At 38.5% G+C, this 17,011-nt stretch overlaps 1 protein-coding gene across 7 annotated transcripts in view; it reads left to right on the forward strand.

Moving 5' to 3' along the window:
* The window catches only part of MCTP2 (multiple C2 and transmembrane domain containing 2), a 198,250-nt gene that overhangs the window by 126,749 nt on the left and 54,490 nt on the right, over positions 1 to 17,011 (forward strand). For 5 of the 7 annotated variants that reach the window (XR_005056531.2, XM_017648516.3, XM_073227182.1 and 2 more), the window contains 3 exons: positions 5,955 to 6,056; positions 8,219 to 8,293; positions 10,202 to 10,321. Coding sequence is in view for 6 of the 7 variants with exons in the window: in XM_017648516.3 (XP_017504005.3) it covers positions 5,955 to 6,056; positions 8,219 to 8,293; positions 10,202 to 10,321 (297 nt within the window). In the remaining variant the exon portion in view is untranslated. Of the gene's footprint in view, positions 1 to 5,954; positions 6,057 to 8,218; positions 8,294 to 10,201; positions 10,322 to 10,842; positions 14,336 to 16,482; positions 16,694 to 17,011 lie in introns of those variants that run through there. The other 2 variants (XM_073227184.1, XM_037000542.2) reach the window with 2 other exon arrangements.

Raw genomic sequence — 17,011 nt, forward strand, 5'->3', positions numbered from 1 at the left:
CCTTGTCTTAGTTATTTAAATTAGTTAGTTTAAGCAATCAGATTAACAAATGCAGTAAAGATTTTTCATTAGCAGAGATGATTAAGTGTAGAAAAAGGACTCAAATGCTATTGGAGGGAGCATGACTTGGTACACACCTTATAGAAGGCACCTTGATAAAATGGATTAAAATTTAATATACACGTGTCTTGGAGCATTTGTATTCTAGGTATCTGTTTTAGAGAGGCAACTGGGGCCCAGAGAGAGACAGTAATTACCCGTGGTCACACAGATGCTAAATGCCAGAAATGGGAATTGAATCTCAGTCTGTCTGGTTTCACATTCCTACCGTGGTCCACTGTGAATAAACATGCAAAAGAAAATATTCCATATCATTAGTTATTACAAAAAACACATATTAAAACAATCTTCAGCCATTTTTTCCTGTGAATTTGCTGTATGTTAAAAAAAATGCCACGATTGGCAAAGTTGTGGGGAAACAGGCTTGTTCACTGAGCATAGGAATCTAAATTAATACAACATTTTAGAAGGGCAAATTGGTGATACTTGCCGAAACCATAAAAATAGACATATCCTGTGACTCAGCAATTCCACCTCCAGGAATTTATTTTTAGGAATGCATCATAGGTTCACAGAGATATCTATCTACAAAATCACCACAGTGTTTACGACTGTTAAAAACTGGGAATAATCTTAGTGAGTTAAAAGGGAGGATTGTTTAAGTTCACTGTAGAATGTTCCAGTGAAGAACCATTCTAAATTATGTAGAAGAATCAATGATTACACTGAGAAATGTTTCCCATACATTTAAAATTATTATTTAGAAGGCAAATGATTAAAAAGCATATCCATTAAAATAAGACTAAGTAGATGTTATTTAACAAACAATTTCTATGCACTTGTCACTGTCCTCATTGCTTTTTGCCGAGTATTTCAAAACAAACTCTGAGATATGTACCAGTTTTTCCTTCACATTTTACAGATTAGAAAATCAAAGAACAGCATCGTTACAATCTACATAACTTACCCCAAGTTATCCAGCCAGTCTGGCAGAGCCAGAATTTAATATCTGTTCATCTGCTTCTAGGGTCCCAAATTGTCTCCAGTATGATCCTGTTTTCATTTTCATAAAAGAAATAAATACAAATGTACACTAAAAACTAAAGTGGGTTTGTTAAAAATGTAATATAAAAATTCCATTTTCCTTTTAAGCCATTTTTATAAGTTTTATACAATTCTTACAATAAATATATATGTTACTTTTATAAAGAGAGTTTACATATTAGGGAGAGGGGTTGATAAAAAGAATGGCTGGATACACCAAGGTTTTCTGCCATTTCCAAAATTTAGGTTGTAGGTTCAGGCAGTGTACAGGATGGATTGCCTGGGGAGGGAGAAGAGAGGAGGTGTAAGTGGAGAGGGTCTAATGGGCTCAGTGCTGCCTTTATGGCTGGTGGTTGACTTTGTGTTGAAGGAAACAGTGATCATGCTGGCATTTTAATCTCTCATGCTCTTTACAAGTTGTGCCATTAGAAACAGGACTGATTCCAAGTGGGGACGTGACTGTGAATCACTACCAAGTAAAATTACTTTGCATGTGCATCAGCTGGGACCACCTGGTGGTGTACCTTGTCATATTAAAGTATTTTTCCCTTCTGTGTGGAACAGAAAGCATCTGATAGTGTAATGATTATTAACACTCCAAAATGATTGTTCTTCATTTTTTCACATGATGGTCAAACACAGGAAATCAGTATGACTCTTTAGTTTGGATTTTGGTTTGAAATGTGTATCTTGTCTCCCTAAGTCAACAGATGGCTTTATTCCTTCATATTGATTCTGATTAACTTTGCTATTGAATCAGTTGGTAACTTATCATGTCAAAGATCTTTAGAGTAAAGCATAATAAAAGAATTTTAGATGAGAAAAAGATTTTTTTTCTTCTACTCCACATACCAACCTCTGTTATATGCTGATTAAAAAATAGTTGTTTTCTAACATAATCTCTTTGACCCCAAAATTAGTTTTATCACCCAAACTTTTAAAAGGTTATTCCTATTTACTATGCCTAAAGCTTCCTTAAGCAGAAATGCTTACACTTAAAATCCTTTTATGTACAAAATATGGGAACAGTTTAAGGATGAGTTCAGGTCAGATTAAAATCTAAACCAAACTATTTTATCTGTAATTTGTTCTTTGGCTTCAAAATCCTGAATCATTACTCAGAAACGGACTTCCTGTACTCTTCATTCACTGACTGATTTAACAGGAATTAACTGTTAGCATGTTGTTGATAAAATTTTTCTGATACATTGTCTCTGGAAATAATGTAGAGGGACATGAAAATGCCACTTTCCTTCTTTGTGGGGGTTATATTCCTATTTAGGTTAAATCTGTATTACTACCCTGTGGAGATTGTCCCCAAATTATTGCCTAATATCTATGCTCTCCTCCTATGTAAAGGCCAGTTCACAAAGACATGTGATAAGTTAATTTCAAGAGTCTCTTGTAACACTGAGATTAAAGACATTATCTGTTATTTTATCCAATGACTCTTCTATTTGAGTGAGACAAAATCCTCCCAGATGTCAGCATGGAAAGACTCGCCACATGAATTTAGAGACCTCTTTTTGTCGTGAATTGAAAACTGCACCATTTCTATTTACCTTGATTGACAGAGATCTCAAAATTAAACTTAGATCTTAATTGAAGGGACTATCTCATTCCTAGAGACAAAAGTATATGTAGATTCTCTGCCCTACACTTTCTTTTGCCTGGGCTGTAATTGTCCTATGTAATAGTGGTTTTTAAATTATAAACTGCTAGAGACAATTTTCAGAGTTCTAAGTACCAACAACATAGCTCTCAACAGGAAAAAGAATATGTTTAGCTTTCATTCCTATTATGTAAACACTCTCATATGGGTGATTGGCAAGTAGGGATGTTACAGAAGTTTTTGTCCTATGTTCTTGTGTTGAAAATTTAATTATGTACTTTGGAAAACTGAGAATATTTTAAAAAATAGTCTCTTTGGTTACTATTTTGGTGTTTAATTAAAACACTTAATATTCAAATGCATTGGCCTGTTCTTAACGCAAACATATCCCATAATCACACTGGTATGTTTCCTCTTTCACTTACTCTTTACTTCTTCCTAAGAGATATTCCTTATACAAGACACAATGAAAAGGTGGAAAAATCGGCCAAATGTTCATTAATAGAAGAATTAACAAAGTGTGGTTTATTCATATTTTGAATATAATATAGGAGTGTAAAGAATGGATGCTGAGAAATGGGAACCCTCCTTCACTATTAGTGGGAATGTAAATTGGTGCAACTGTTTGGAAAGCAATATGAGGTTCCTCAAAAAACTAAAATTAGGAATACCATTTGACCCTGTAATTCCACTCCTAGGAATTTACCCAGAGAAAACAAGATCCCTGATTCTAAGACTTATGCACCCCTATGTTTATCGCTACACAATTTACAATAGCCAATATATGGAAGCAACCTAAGTGTCCATCAATAGATGGATGGATAAAGAAGGTGTGGTACATATAAACAATGGAATATTATTCAGCCATAAAAAGAAAAGAAATCCTCCCTTTTGCAACAACATGGATGGAAGTCATTATGCTCAGTGAAATAAGACAGGCAGAGAAAGATTTCACTTATTTGTAGAGTATAACAACAAAGCAAAACAGAAGGAACAAAATAGCAGTAGACTCACAGACACCAAGAAGGGATTAGTGGTTATCAAAGGGGAGGGGGAAGGGGATTAAGTGGCACAATCATTCACAATCATAATATAGGGTGGACACAGTATACGTAGTACAGGGTGGACAATACAGTTGATGATTCTGTAACATCTTACTATGTTGATGGACAGTGACTGCACTGGAGGAGGTGAGGGCTTGATAATATGGGTGAATGTGTTGTATATTTGAAACCATCATAAAACTGTATATCAATGATACTCTAATAATAATAAAAGAATGGATGCAGATCTATATACCAACACAGACAAATTATCGAATCATATTGATAGATACAGAATGAAGTTGTCAAATACATACAGTTTCACACAGGCAAAAAATTTTAAATACTTTTATAAAGATGTATTTAGGAATATAAATTCTCAACAAAAATTTAGGAAGGACCCATGCCAAATTCTTACCTGGTTTCCCTCTAGGGAGAGGAATTGTGATATTTATAAAAGTTCAAAGGGACTTCAGTTTTGTCTGTAATTTTTCACAGATTTTTTTAAATTTGTAGTTTATATATTTTAAGATAATATTAAAGTGGCAAACATGAATAGCCTTAACTATATCTCTAGGAGTAATAACTGCTTCAATGTCCGTAGGTGGGTTCTGTGTTTTGCTGGCACAATACAAGGACATTAAGAGGAAACTGTCATTTACCAAATCAAAAAAGAAAAAAAAAAGCCAACTTCTTTTACTATAAAATACTTTTTTTTATACTGATAACTCTTGTTCTTCGGTTGACCCTCCCTAACCCTTGAGAAATCATGGAAATTTTAAGATAACAGTACAATGACTGTGGGTTGAAGCAAAGCTAAATTGGACCAAAGTCAGCTTGGCAAATTGTCATGCTGTTTTTGTATTTATTTCTTTCAACTTTAACACCCACCATTTATTAAGTGAGACTGGATAAAAGAGGAAGCTCCGAATCCTGTTTGGACACCGTTTAGGAAGGAAACCAGGTCTTTATGGGGACACCCCCTTCCTCTTAGCCACTGGCCAGGAAAACCATCTTTCTGTTTAAAACCTATTCAATCTGAGAGAGGTGGGGTGACTTTGGGAAGGAAAGTGACCTCTCCCTTATAAAGTAGAATGGCTGTGTTTCCCCCTGTGACTTAGTCAACTCATTTCCACCACTGTTTATAAGAACACTTGTGTTGAATGCTTGTAGTGACAGCAATAGTTGTTTAAAATATGGTTCAAATTTCATGCCCTCAAATTTCCTATGTTATTTCAAATCTTTCATCATCAAAATCCTAGACTGGAGCTTTTGGTCAGCTCAAATTTTGCTAACACCTTTTTGAAGTTAACAGGTATGCTTCCTACAAGCCAGGAGTGGAATCAGTGCATGTATTACTACTGTGTATAATAAAAGCATGGCTGCTATCAATGACACAGGACATGTTTTTCTTAGATGCCTTACATGCTGGGGTCCTGAGGTAGATCCATGTATGAAACAGCTGTGATACACTGGCTGAGAGGGGATATCAGAGGATCTTGTTTATTTTGAAGGTCGTCAGCACTGTGCATTTTGAATACCATTGGATTTTGACCTCGAATTTTGCTATGCTGATTTATTTAATTTACATTGCTCTGTGGCTGTGAATCACTGATCTTTTAATTGAAATTGGTTCCTTTATTCACTTCTAAAGAATATTTCAGTAACCTTTCTTTTTTGGGGGATAATTTTAGACTAAACTCTGGTCTGTATGAGGATTTCACCAGTTTTTTCCCCTGTGTTCCTTTTTCTGTTCTGGGATTGAACTCAGAGCACCACATTGCATTTAGTCATCTTACCTCTTTGGTCTTCTGATTTGTGACAGTTTCCAAGTCTTTCCTTTTTCCCACAACCTTGGTGATCTTGGAGAGTACTGGCCAAGAATCTTGTAGAATATTCATCATTTTTAATAAATACAAATGTGTAACCTCTGGGATTTCTGAAGGAAAGTCCATGTAGGCTTAGTAATAACTTGCACCACTAATTTTCCATTAATACACCAGTTTCAGCCTGGTGATTGTTACTTTATTTTCCTATCAGTTATGACAGCACTCTAGGATTAAAAGTTGATTTATGATGAGTTTAATATCTGCTTCATATTTGCTTCATCTGTATGCATTCTGTATTCTTGGTTTTGCCAGTTTTTCAATGAAAAGCCCACAGGAAGTTTTTATTTTGTCTATTGTTTATGACAGATTCGAGATGGGCAACCAAATTGTTACGTATTGAAGAATAAAGATTTAGAACAAGCTTTTAAAGGGGCTATTTACTTGGAGATGGACCTCATATATAATCCGGTAAGTCGAACTGGGCCATACCTCCTAGCTTCTCCTTACTTCAAGTAAAAGCTGACCAGCCTGGAAGGATGTAAATGTAAAATGTTCCAGAACTGTTGCAGCTAGAGAGAGAGAATGGTGTTTTTAAACTAGCCATAAAATCAGGGCTGGACATTTCAATTTTCAACTGGTATTAATCCTGTTGAGCCAGTAGAATTGATGGTGTTTAATTTTCAATACTTCTAACATAACTGTCACTGAGAAAATAAAAAATAAAAGGGAAAATTAGGTTTTTAGCTTTATTACGTGTAATCTTCTAAGGCCAACAGTTCGCTGTTTTGAACAGAGATGTTTTTGATGTTCTAGCATGTTATTTAATTATTATTGTTGATGTCCTGCTACCCCACTATCAAGACAAGTATTTACTCATTTGAAAACTGTTAAACAGGCAACTTTGATTCTTAGGTATTTTAAACCTTTAATGTAAAATATGTCAATATGCTTGTGTTTACTAATCTTTAGGAGTGAGCCTAAAACCTTTTTTTTAAAGCATAGATTTAGTTCTGTTTCATTCTACAACAAATTCCTGGCATAAATATTTCCATAACATCTATAATAATTTCTAGTTTCAGTTTCTTTTAAAGCGGGGATCTATTTTGAAGACACAGAACAATCTGCACATAGAATATTCCAGGTTGTTTTTCCATAAAATTGTTACCTCCATTATAGTATCTTTTTAGTGACTGACCTTTAATTGAGGATCTCTGGAGTGACATAAATTTCAGCTGTTTTGGTCTATGGTTGTATTTCAATGATTTACATAATAAGTAATTAAAATATAGCAGTACAGTAAGAGGTAAAAGGCATAAACAGGTTTGGAAATTTGCACTGTGGATTCTCGGTGGGCACACAATTGGGCTGTAGTGAGCAGAGATTCCTAGGCATGCAGGGAAGTGGCCTTCTTAGCTGTGAGCATTCATAATGCCAGAGTCTCAGCAGTAGGTTTGAGAAAGGGCAAGGAGCACAGAGGTTAATCCAGTTAGTGGTACAAATGAATGTAGGGTAATGGGGCTTTTACAGTAATTATAAGAATGGCTGCCATTTATTGGCCCCCAACAATGTGCCAGGCTCTGACATTATTTCACTTAATCCTCACAATAAACCTGGTAAATAGGTATCCCTAATGGCATTTTATGATGAGCAAATGGAATTAAACAGGAGAGCTGATTTGCTAATAAATGAGTGAGTCAGGATGAAGTTCTAGACCTGCCTGAACCTGCAATCAATCCTATGCTCCACTTCTAGTTTCATGTCTTTAAGGAATTTTTCATAAAATCATGGCAGGAAATTTTTGTATTTTCTTCCCAGTAGTGCTAGAACTCTGGGCACAGCGTCCAGTTTAGGCTCTGCTATTGCTTCCTCATCTTCCCTGTTTTTTTCCCCTTTCCCTTCTAAGAAACCATATGTACAGGTCCCTCTCATCTCCTGTATTCTTTCTAGCAAGTACTTAGTCTCTAGTCTATGCACACAGATAAAACCTGAGTTTTTAAGGGAAAAAAGCTTACATCGAAAATATGTTGGACAAGTGATTTTCCAGTTGTCCATTTACTATAGAAGAAAAGGACTTGAATTTTATTCCTTGTAGCTTTCTTCAGTATGGTGATTTTGGACAGACCACTAAGTCCCTCTGACCCTCAGTTAATTCTCTAGAAAATGGGGCTAAAATGACTCATATACCTATTTTTCCAGATCAATGAGAGGAAATGAGGTTCTGGGTGGAAAAGATGTTTTATGAACTAGAAACTGATTTTCATGTGCAAGCTGTTATTGGTGGAAGTGTAGTTCAGAACCTTGATGTGAAGGGAAGCTTAGCTTTTTTAGAGATCCTGGTTTGAGAACTCGATGAGCCCAATCTCACAGGGGTTTAAAATACCTCCATGGATCTGCAAAGTAGATACAACAGTCAGCATCTCCCCATCCCGTCTGACCTACCCAAGTGAAGCTCATGAAATGAGATTCCCGGAAAAGACAGGCAGAGCCCAGGGGTACCACCATTTTTGTGCTCCAGGCCAAAACCTTAGGGGTCGGAAGGTATTGCTTTCTGCGTTCTCCCAGTTATTAAGAACAAGAAAAGAAAGAAGTCTGTATCAATACTGCCCTTTTCAACAATGTTGTCTTTCTAGGTCAAAGCAAGTATTAGGACCTTTACTCCCAGAGAGAAGCGTTTTGTGGAAGACAGCCGCAAGCTGTCCAAAAAGGTAGGTTGGTACAGTAACTGGCTAATTGGTTCAGTCCTCACCCGGCACCCAAAGTGCTTATTTGTGGCTGCTCTTGGCACCTCCCCCTGCTTCCTCGTCCTTCTCTCCTTCCCTCTCTCTGCCCCCACCTCTCCACTCTTTTCTCTTGGTCCCCCCTTCTCTCCCAAAACAAGACTTCAGTCAGCTCAAAAAGAAGGGAAAGACTTAAAACATATCTATTAGATGAATGGGAAGGTGTCAGCCCCCATTAATCTCCCAAAGCACTCTGCCAACGAACATTCCTAGTGTCAAGCCTCCATAAACACTCTCCTGAGTTGACTCGCACTGCCTACCCATAATCAAAGCCATGCTAGTCTCTGTCCTTCGAAGTTTCCGAGAGTGTTGCTGTCCATGTGTGCAGTCCCTGCAGGAACGAGCTCAGCGGATCTTAGGGACGCCTGCCTTGGCATTCCCCCCACCCCCCCACGCAGGTGCCTGTGTCACTTCTGTATCGTCTAAATCTGAGATATGTGGCATCTTACCTCGGACTGGATCAACTCTTCCCTCTGCTGTTGCCCTTAATCCCACCGTCATTGGTTCAACAGAAAGTGAAGATCTGGGCCCAGTAGGGGAAGTTGCCCATTTTTCAACATGGCCTTTGCATTTCTTCTCACTTCCACCCCGTCCTACTCAGACCCGTATCAGGATTTCACTCTGTACCTGTTGTCCCTCTTCAGTTTGTCACAAAGAACAAAGTGTCCCCTTTTTCAGATGTTTATTACTTCCACCACTTCCGGTGGGCAAGCCGCTGTGGATTACCTAGAGCAGCTAAATATAGAGGCATCTGATCATCGTTTTGTTTCCCACACCCTTCTGGGCACACGTGGGAAAGGCCTTACACACTCCTGAAGGGGGCGTCCAGAGGTTTTGCTTTTGTCTGCCGTAACATGGGGTGTGATATTTATTTTGTGCAATCTGAGTGAATGTCTTATTTTCTTCTCATTATATTGCCTTTGACTCTGTGTATTGAAAGGATGCTGCATCATCCTTTCAGTTCTCTCAACCTGAGTTGAGGGTAAGTGGAGTAGCTGCCTTGCAAACACATTGAAATGAATCTGCCTGCAAGTGGGAGAAAAGACATTTCCTTTGCCAATCATGACCTCCCCGACGTTGGGTGGCTTTGGGCTCTGAGAGCACCAAGGGATTTGGGGCTGAGATCCTGGGGTATGTTGGGAGCCTCCCCATGTGTCTCTTAGCACTAAGTGTTCCCAAATCTCCATAAAGTTGAAACCTGTGCTTATGATGCAAATACTTAAAAGCACTTATTATGCAACAAGCACTTTTCTAAGCCCCTTAATTCCCCTCCACAACCTGCAAGGTTAGCAGTAATGTCAATGCCATCATATAAGAGAGAGGTCAAGAAACTTGCCCGAGATCACATAGCTGGGAGGTGGGAGAACTGGATTCTTTTCCCACAACCGTGCTTCCCTATAGTCTTTCCTTCTGGACTAGATGAGGGAGAAAGCTTGTATGTTTCTACTGTAAATCTATCCATTTCCTTCCAAACTAAACATGGACACTCATTGCCATTCTCTCTGTCTCTCTGTCTCTATCTCTTTCTCTCTCAAACACATCACACCAAATGCTTGCCTATTGTAGCTTTTACCAGCTTAGTTTTGTGCTGAACATTATTGAAACAGGCTATTCTCCATCAAAAGAGCTATGAAATGCATTGTTTTTTTTTCTTTTCCTCTATGAATGATGGAGTTTGAAAAATCATTTTAGAAGACAGAGTAGGACTTTCTCTTTCCATTTTTTAAAAAAATTTTCATTACAGAAAATATAATTTAAATGACCACACCACCTGATCTCAAGAGAATATTTAGAGTATTTAAATCTAGCTCCCTGTTTCCCATTTTTTTAAATCAGATCTTATCAAGAGATGTAGACCGTGTGAAAAGAATCACCATGGCGATATGGAATACAATACAGTTCCTTAAAAGCTGCTTCCAGTGGGAATCCACGCTGAGAAGTACAGTAGCATTTGTGGTAAGCTTCCTTTTTTATGTTCAAATCATTTGCTTCTGAGTCCAAATGCAGATACGTTTTCTTTTACTGACCTGAGGCAGAATAATGCACATTCAACATAGCTGAAGTTTATACCTGTAAAGAAACTTCAAAACTTAAATGACATCCATTCATCTTTCTATAATGTAGCTAGGTGATTATGTATGTAGTCCTACAGTCCTGCTAAGACTGTACTTCAGTCCGATTTACCATTGGAAATCCCTTAAATTGCCTAAATCTTACACACACACTATTTCACGGTAGGTGTAAGAGAGCCAGTGACTGTATATATTTTTTTAATGTTTTCATGGTGTCAATTATAACCATGCTTGTAGAGTCCTGCATTGTATATATATATGTCTCTTTCTGAACCAGTGAATGCCAGTATTTCTTATTAATGGCAGTTGAAAAATCGCATGACTAAATTAAGACTAAATGCTTTCATTTCCACTTTACGTATACCATTCACAAACTTTGATATAAAAATCATTTCTGCACATCAGACCACTGGAGACACAGCTGACCAGTGCACATTACAAGTTGACTCCCTTGGCACAAAGGTGAAGTGCTCATATATGTGAAATGCACTCCATCTCTCTGGTAACAATGGCCAATCCTTGGGACATAATAAAATCACAGAATCTCAGAGCTGCAAGACATCTTAAAACCACCTAAGTCAACTCCTGGGAGCCCAAGAATCTTGCAAGGACTTGAAAGTTGGTGCAAAGCTCTTGTTTACATCTCTGGGAATTCTTCTCCGTGTCTTGATCAGATGGGTGGTGTCAGACATGGGAAGGGAAATGAAGTCTCTCAAATGCCAATCTTGCATGTTTCATATTATGCCGTTAATTTCTGTGCTGTGCAAAGTTCACGATAGGGCCTGATTTCTATTGTCAGTGATACCCCCCAGGCATACCCTCATTAAAAAATAAATCAGCCTAAGGATGTCAGTGGGTTCAAGGTCACTTCTACCTTTATTATGCAAGAAAGCATATCGGCTCCCAAAGAGGACTTTTCTTTGCCATTGGAGAGCATCCTAGTGGTCAGTTAATTTCAGTTTTTCATTGCTTCAGGATGTAGTGGGCCTATGATGGCTACAGCCTTGACCTATAATCTCCTTTTTTGTTTGGTCTGTAGTGGCTAAAATAACTGGCCTTGATAAAAAATAAATAGGAATGTTAGTAATCCCTGTCTTTGTTTTGCCATGTATTCATCCACTTTCCTTTCTCACTTTCTCCCCAGCCTTCATGTGTTGGGTTCCTCTTCAGTCTCCTCACCAACACTTCCCATCTTAATTCTCTTTAAAAACTTTCCACGGAATGTTCCGTGTGATGCTGGGCTACAGAGAAAAGTCAACACAATCGGTGGCTTCACCACAGCCAGCCCCTGCGAGGAGGAGAGGATTTCCTCTTGAGCTTAGTTTCTGGCACTGTGCTTTTTAGAAAAACAGAACTCTGTTGCACTGAATTGTGTAGGAGAATGACCAAAATGATTAATGGGCTGCTGGCCTGATCTGAAGAAAGATGAGAACAAATGAATAGAAGCTGGCTGATTAATGGAGGGGACTTCTGAATGGAAAGGGAGCCTTGGTAGTGGGGCCCTTCTGTGCTGCCTGTTTCCCTGAGGGTCTCTTCCCTGTGGGCACCACATGGTGGAGCCCTCTTCCAGCCTGGCAAATTCAGGCTGCCGCATCATCCTTTCAATTCTCCAAGGGTCACAGAAAGGAACAGAAAGGTGGTGGTCATCTTGCTGCTTTGCCGAAGCGTGGTTTTGCAAGGATACATGGCTTTATGAGATTCTGGAAGGGTCCCCCTGTGTGTGTGCATGGGGGACATTTTCCACTGGGTGTCACTGTAAAAGTGCACAGTCAGTTGGGAATGACACGTGTAAGTTGTCTTTCTGGGTTGTTGTAGGGAAAATGGAAGTTCCATGGCCAGGATTCTCATCTGATCCTAATCTCACCCATTGTGTACATGTGATGATGTACTACTTAGCCTACTGAGCAGGCGCATACTTGTGTGCCTGTTGGCAATAAGCCATTACTGCTATAAAAAGAGGTTCCCTGCTGCTAAGAGCAGATCCTAGATAAGTGAGCAAGAGAGAGGAGAGCAGAGGCTGGGAGTGGAAGCAGTACCTGGGGCAAAGGGTGAGACCAAAGTGGATGGGATTCTACTGCTTGACCTACTGCCATGAGAATAAAGCTTGGTAGGAGCCCCTTTTTTACCCCTAACCTTCCATTGTCATTATTCAGTCTCACCAAATTCAGAGTGAACTTGCCTGGGGCTGAAGCCCTCAGGTGAGACAGATGTCCTGAAGGTACTGGAATGAATAATGTTCACTTGAACCCCTTTAGTTTCCAGTTTTAATTTGAAGCCCTCTGTTTGAATGCTTATCCCACCTTCACTTTGACCAGCCTTGGTAGATCTCAGAGACACACCAGGTAGAGAGAGGTGGATATCTCCCTGCGTGAAGCTGCTCGAGCATAATTTTGTTATTACTGTCATGATGGTCATTTCAAAACTACGTCTGCATTTGTGTCTGCAAGAACATATAATGAACATGTACTCTTAGGATAAATGAAAAATATATTTTAATCTCCCCCCACCCATTTTTAAAATAAGATAACGGGTGGCCGGGCCTCCACTTCTTGGAAAACATTTTACTTTCAACAGATCTTGCCTTCAGACTTTGGGTAGCTACGTGGAGAGTACTAATGGGTGGTCCCATGCCTGGGGGCCACCATCGGTTGTAGTGCTGAGTCCCTGACTCTGCGGGACCCGAGTCACCCTTCTGCAAAATGTTGGATCCTCAGGGGACCCAGGCGGCCGGAGAGGGCGGAAGAGAGCCTGGAATGCTGACACCCAGCCTCTCCTCTTCCCCGTTCCTCCAGCAAGAGCGCAGTGTTTGTCATTGCTGGTTCGCACTGATGTTGGCCTGTGGTCTGCAGAGGACAGAATGCTGCTCCTGGTCCTTTGTCATCAATGTGATCATTTGTTCAGGCTTCATCCACTTGCCTTGGCATTACAGGGCAGAACAATTTCATGGTGGTCTGGAGCAAGGGTTTAAGCCAAGGATGTATTAAACAACAGGACTGCATTTCAAGGCCTTTGTATATTAGAAATGAAGGAGTTTGCTGCATAGGGGTGAAAAGAACCATTTTGGCTGAACCAATCCCCAGTGGGGTTTTTCTTTCCCCCAGAAGTATACGGACCGAACAATAGAAATTATTTTCTCTTTCTATATTTTGTCAGATAATATAAAATAGCCCACTTGTCTCACGTCAGTGTCTCTATTTTCAGATGATACAAAGCACGCATGTGGTAGGATCGTGTTTAGTATATTCTGTTGGTTAATTTTAAGGCTTTATGAAAGCAAACCATACATTTTCTACGGTTTCCTATGGAGGTGTGTATGAAAATATCATATATTGTTGAAGGCAGCCTGTTGAGATGTAGGTTTGCGTGGTGTCCAGTCAGAAGACGATGAGCAAACAGGAGAGAATTCATCTTGTTACACTGTACAAGCCTGAATCTCCTTCACCACAGGATGAATCCCCTCTGTACTTACATGGCTGGTTGAAATCCCAATCGTAAGAGAAGAAAGTCGTCTTTAATCCATTGACACCTGCTATGGGAATGTTGCTGTACAAGGTTTCATTCATTGGTACTGTATTGCATTACTGTACTGTACTGTACATTACTGTACTGTCAATGCATTACTGTAACAAAATGCATTTGGCCTTTCTTTAGAGTGTTCAAAACCCTCCAAACTGTGCTTCTGCAGGTTCATTTTTTTTTTGTTGGGATGATTATGGAAAATCTTGCTCATTATATCATTCTGAGACTTTCTCTTCCTTCTATGTTTTCTAGATATTTCACTGTGTTGCATTTTCTGAACTTTACCTGTATTTTTATAAATTAAGTATATCTATATTTTATTCCATTTTTTCTCAAAAGATCCCATTCTCAATTTTACTGATTAAAATACCAATTAATATGAGATGTCAATTTATTGATAGACACCCAAATGTAACTAAAATATCTTGCCTAGAAGGGCAGCTATGTTTTTCTATGAGTGGATCTGTAAAAATACATGCTGTTTTATAGACATGCACATGGTCACTTCCAGACACAGACTTTGAACTCTAGGAATATTTAATAGCACATGTGGTTTCAGGGCTTTACTAGGTGTCAAGCACTGTCCTACACATTTGACAAATGTTAATTCATTAAGTTCTCAGAACAACCTGCTGATGTAGGTGCTGGTTATTACCTTCTTTTTACAGATGAGAAAAATGAGCCCATAGAGGTTAAATAAAGTGTCGGAGCTCATATGCTTATAAGAGACAGCTCAGATTTAAACCCAGACCATCAGGCTTTTGCAACAGTTTTTAATCGCTGGCTTATACTGCATCTCATTGGTGCCTAGAAGGCAGCGAGTGTGGTCCTTGCATTTAGATAGATGATAATGGCTCTAGGGACAGCCACATGCTGGTCATTTCAGATATGTATTCAGATGGTGTGAATGGGAATTAAAACTATTCCAAAATATATTGGGGCAAAGAAACCCTTGTTCCATGGGTGGAAATAATTCTAACTCATAATCATTATCTTCGCTAGAGATGGAGCCAAAATTAAAGAAGTGAAAGGTGGAAATGTCAGTAACATCTTTCAAGAAGAGCCCAAATCCTGGGAATTGCAGGCACTTGGCCTCCTTGGACTCCAGCTTGATGGTCTGGAAAACCTCACTGCCTCCTTCTAGGCTTAGCCCCAAATTGGAGTCTGAGTTATTTTTTCCCCCCATTTTGGGGGTAATTTCTTCGATGATGCAGAAGATTTTTCTAGGCTAGAATGAAGGCTGAAATCAAGTAAATGAAGGGGGCATGGAAGGAGTTTATGCTTTTTAGATTCTTTTAAAAAATTCCAGATTGTTCAAAATAAGTAAAGAATAGAGAAGAGTAACTAGCTAAATTAATGCGTCACTTCGAAGTATCTTTAAACACTAGCTAATCATAGAGAGAGGTCCATAGTTCTAGTGTGTGTGTGTGGGGGGGTACTCTACTGTATATCCATGTCTCAGTGCAAATACATTTTTTAGTGATAGTTAAGATGAGTTGAATTTGTTCTCTAAAACATACAGTGCATTATTTATATTGCAGAACCAGCCATATATATGGTTTTCCTAATTTCTTTTGTTTTTCTCTTTGATACTTATATTTTACCAACCTCATTATTGTCTGTAAAAGAGACCTACAGCTATGTTATGGCATGGATGCATTAATTTTTTTCATATGACAAAAAAGCATTTACTTGACAGATGGATCATCAGAAGATTATTTTAAGTAGCAAAGGTCTCCTAATGTTGTAAAAAAGGGATTTCATTTATGTACTTCATTTTTCCACCAATCTTTCAGGCACACACCTAGTGCATTAAGGGAGGCAAGCCTGGGGCATTGATGGATTCCCTATTTTATTAAATTTTTCCTTGGATGTTTGATGTTAAACAGTAATCTAAATCTACCATATATCAATGGGTATCTTCATAAAGCTATGATTTTAACATCTGTGGCTTTTTCTTCCTTGAATTTTTTTGTGGAGGAAAATGAAGAATTTATTCTTCAGAGTTGACGGGGCCTGCAATATGATACATAATTTAAAGCATCAATCAAACTCCCCTCCTCTGTAAGGTTAAAAATACAATCCTTTCCTTTCTTAGTGATATTCCATATTTAACCTGCACAGAATTCTTAGCTTTTAGGGATCCTAGTATTTTTCAGAAATGTGAACTGATTTCCCATTGATGTTAAAAGCAGCAAGAAGAGGTCCATCCTTACCAACTCACCTACATGTATAGGCACATTCTCTCTATGTAGCAGAGGACACCTGGGAAATAAAGTTTCTCTGTTGAACATTGTGGGACAACAGTTTAGTACACATTTCATATGAGGTCTTGAGGATTGCTTCTGTCCAGGGTCCCTTCTGTGCCTCAAAGAAGATTCAGATTGAACTTACTTTGGTACAGAAGACAACAATGGAAATTCTGTTTTCAAATTGGACTGTTAAAATAGCGCTGGTCTGTGTCTTTTTTGGTGCTTTAGGTATTTATGTGTTAACTTTGTCTAAAAGATTTACTTTTTTGTTAAGTTCTATCACCAGCTTAACTCACGACTAGAAGCACCTGCATTTGATTAAACCTTCAGTTCCTCCGTCCGACAGAAGTCACAACTGTATGTACAAACAGGAATCGCTGCCTGTTTGGGGGGTGTTTGTGCAGTGGAAACTCAAAGATTAACAGTATTCCCATAAAGCTGAAAAAAACCACAGTTATAATAACCATTTTTGTCTAGAGGAGATTTCTTTTTTAGACATCTTATAAGCCTACATATAGGTGTGTGTGTGATAAATACACACACTTGCATGCAAAACATATAAATATATGAAGTGCTTACAACATCTCGCAGTTCATTATTTGTTTTATTTATCATTCATCAGATGATTGTCCAAATCTCCCTTTTCCCAGAGGACCACCTATTATACTTTCACAAATAATTGAAAGGTTTTTTTTCCCACATTTTTTTCAGAGGAAGAATCCATCATTGCACATTGTGGTTATAATTTTTACAACATAATTGACACCTTCTATTGACAACTTCTCAGGCATTAACTAATTATG

The sequence above is a fragment of the Manis javanica genome, chromosome 18 (assembly GCF_040802235.1).
Source record: "Manis javanica isolate MJ-LG chromosome 18, MJ_LKY, whole genome shotgun sequence".
In the NCBI taxonomy this organism is placed as follows: Eukaryota; Metazoa; Chordata; class Mammalia; order Pholidota; family Manidae; genus Manis; species Manis javanica.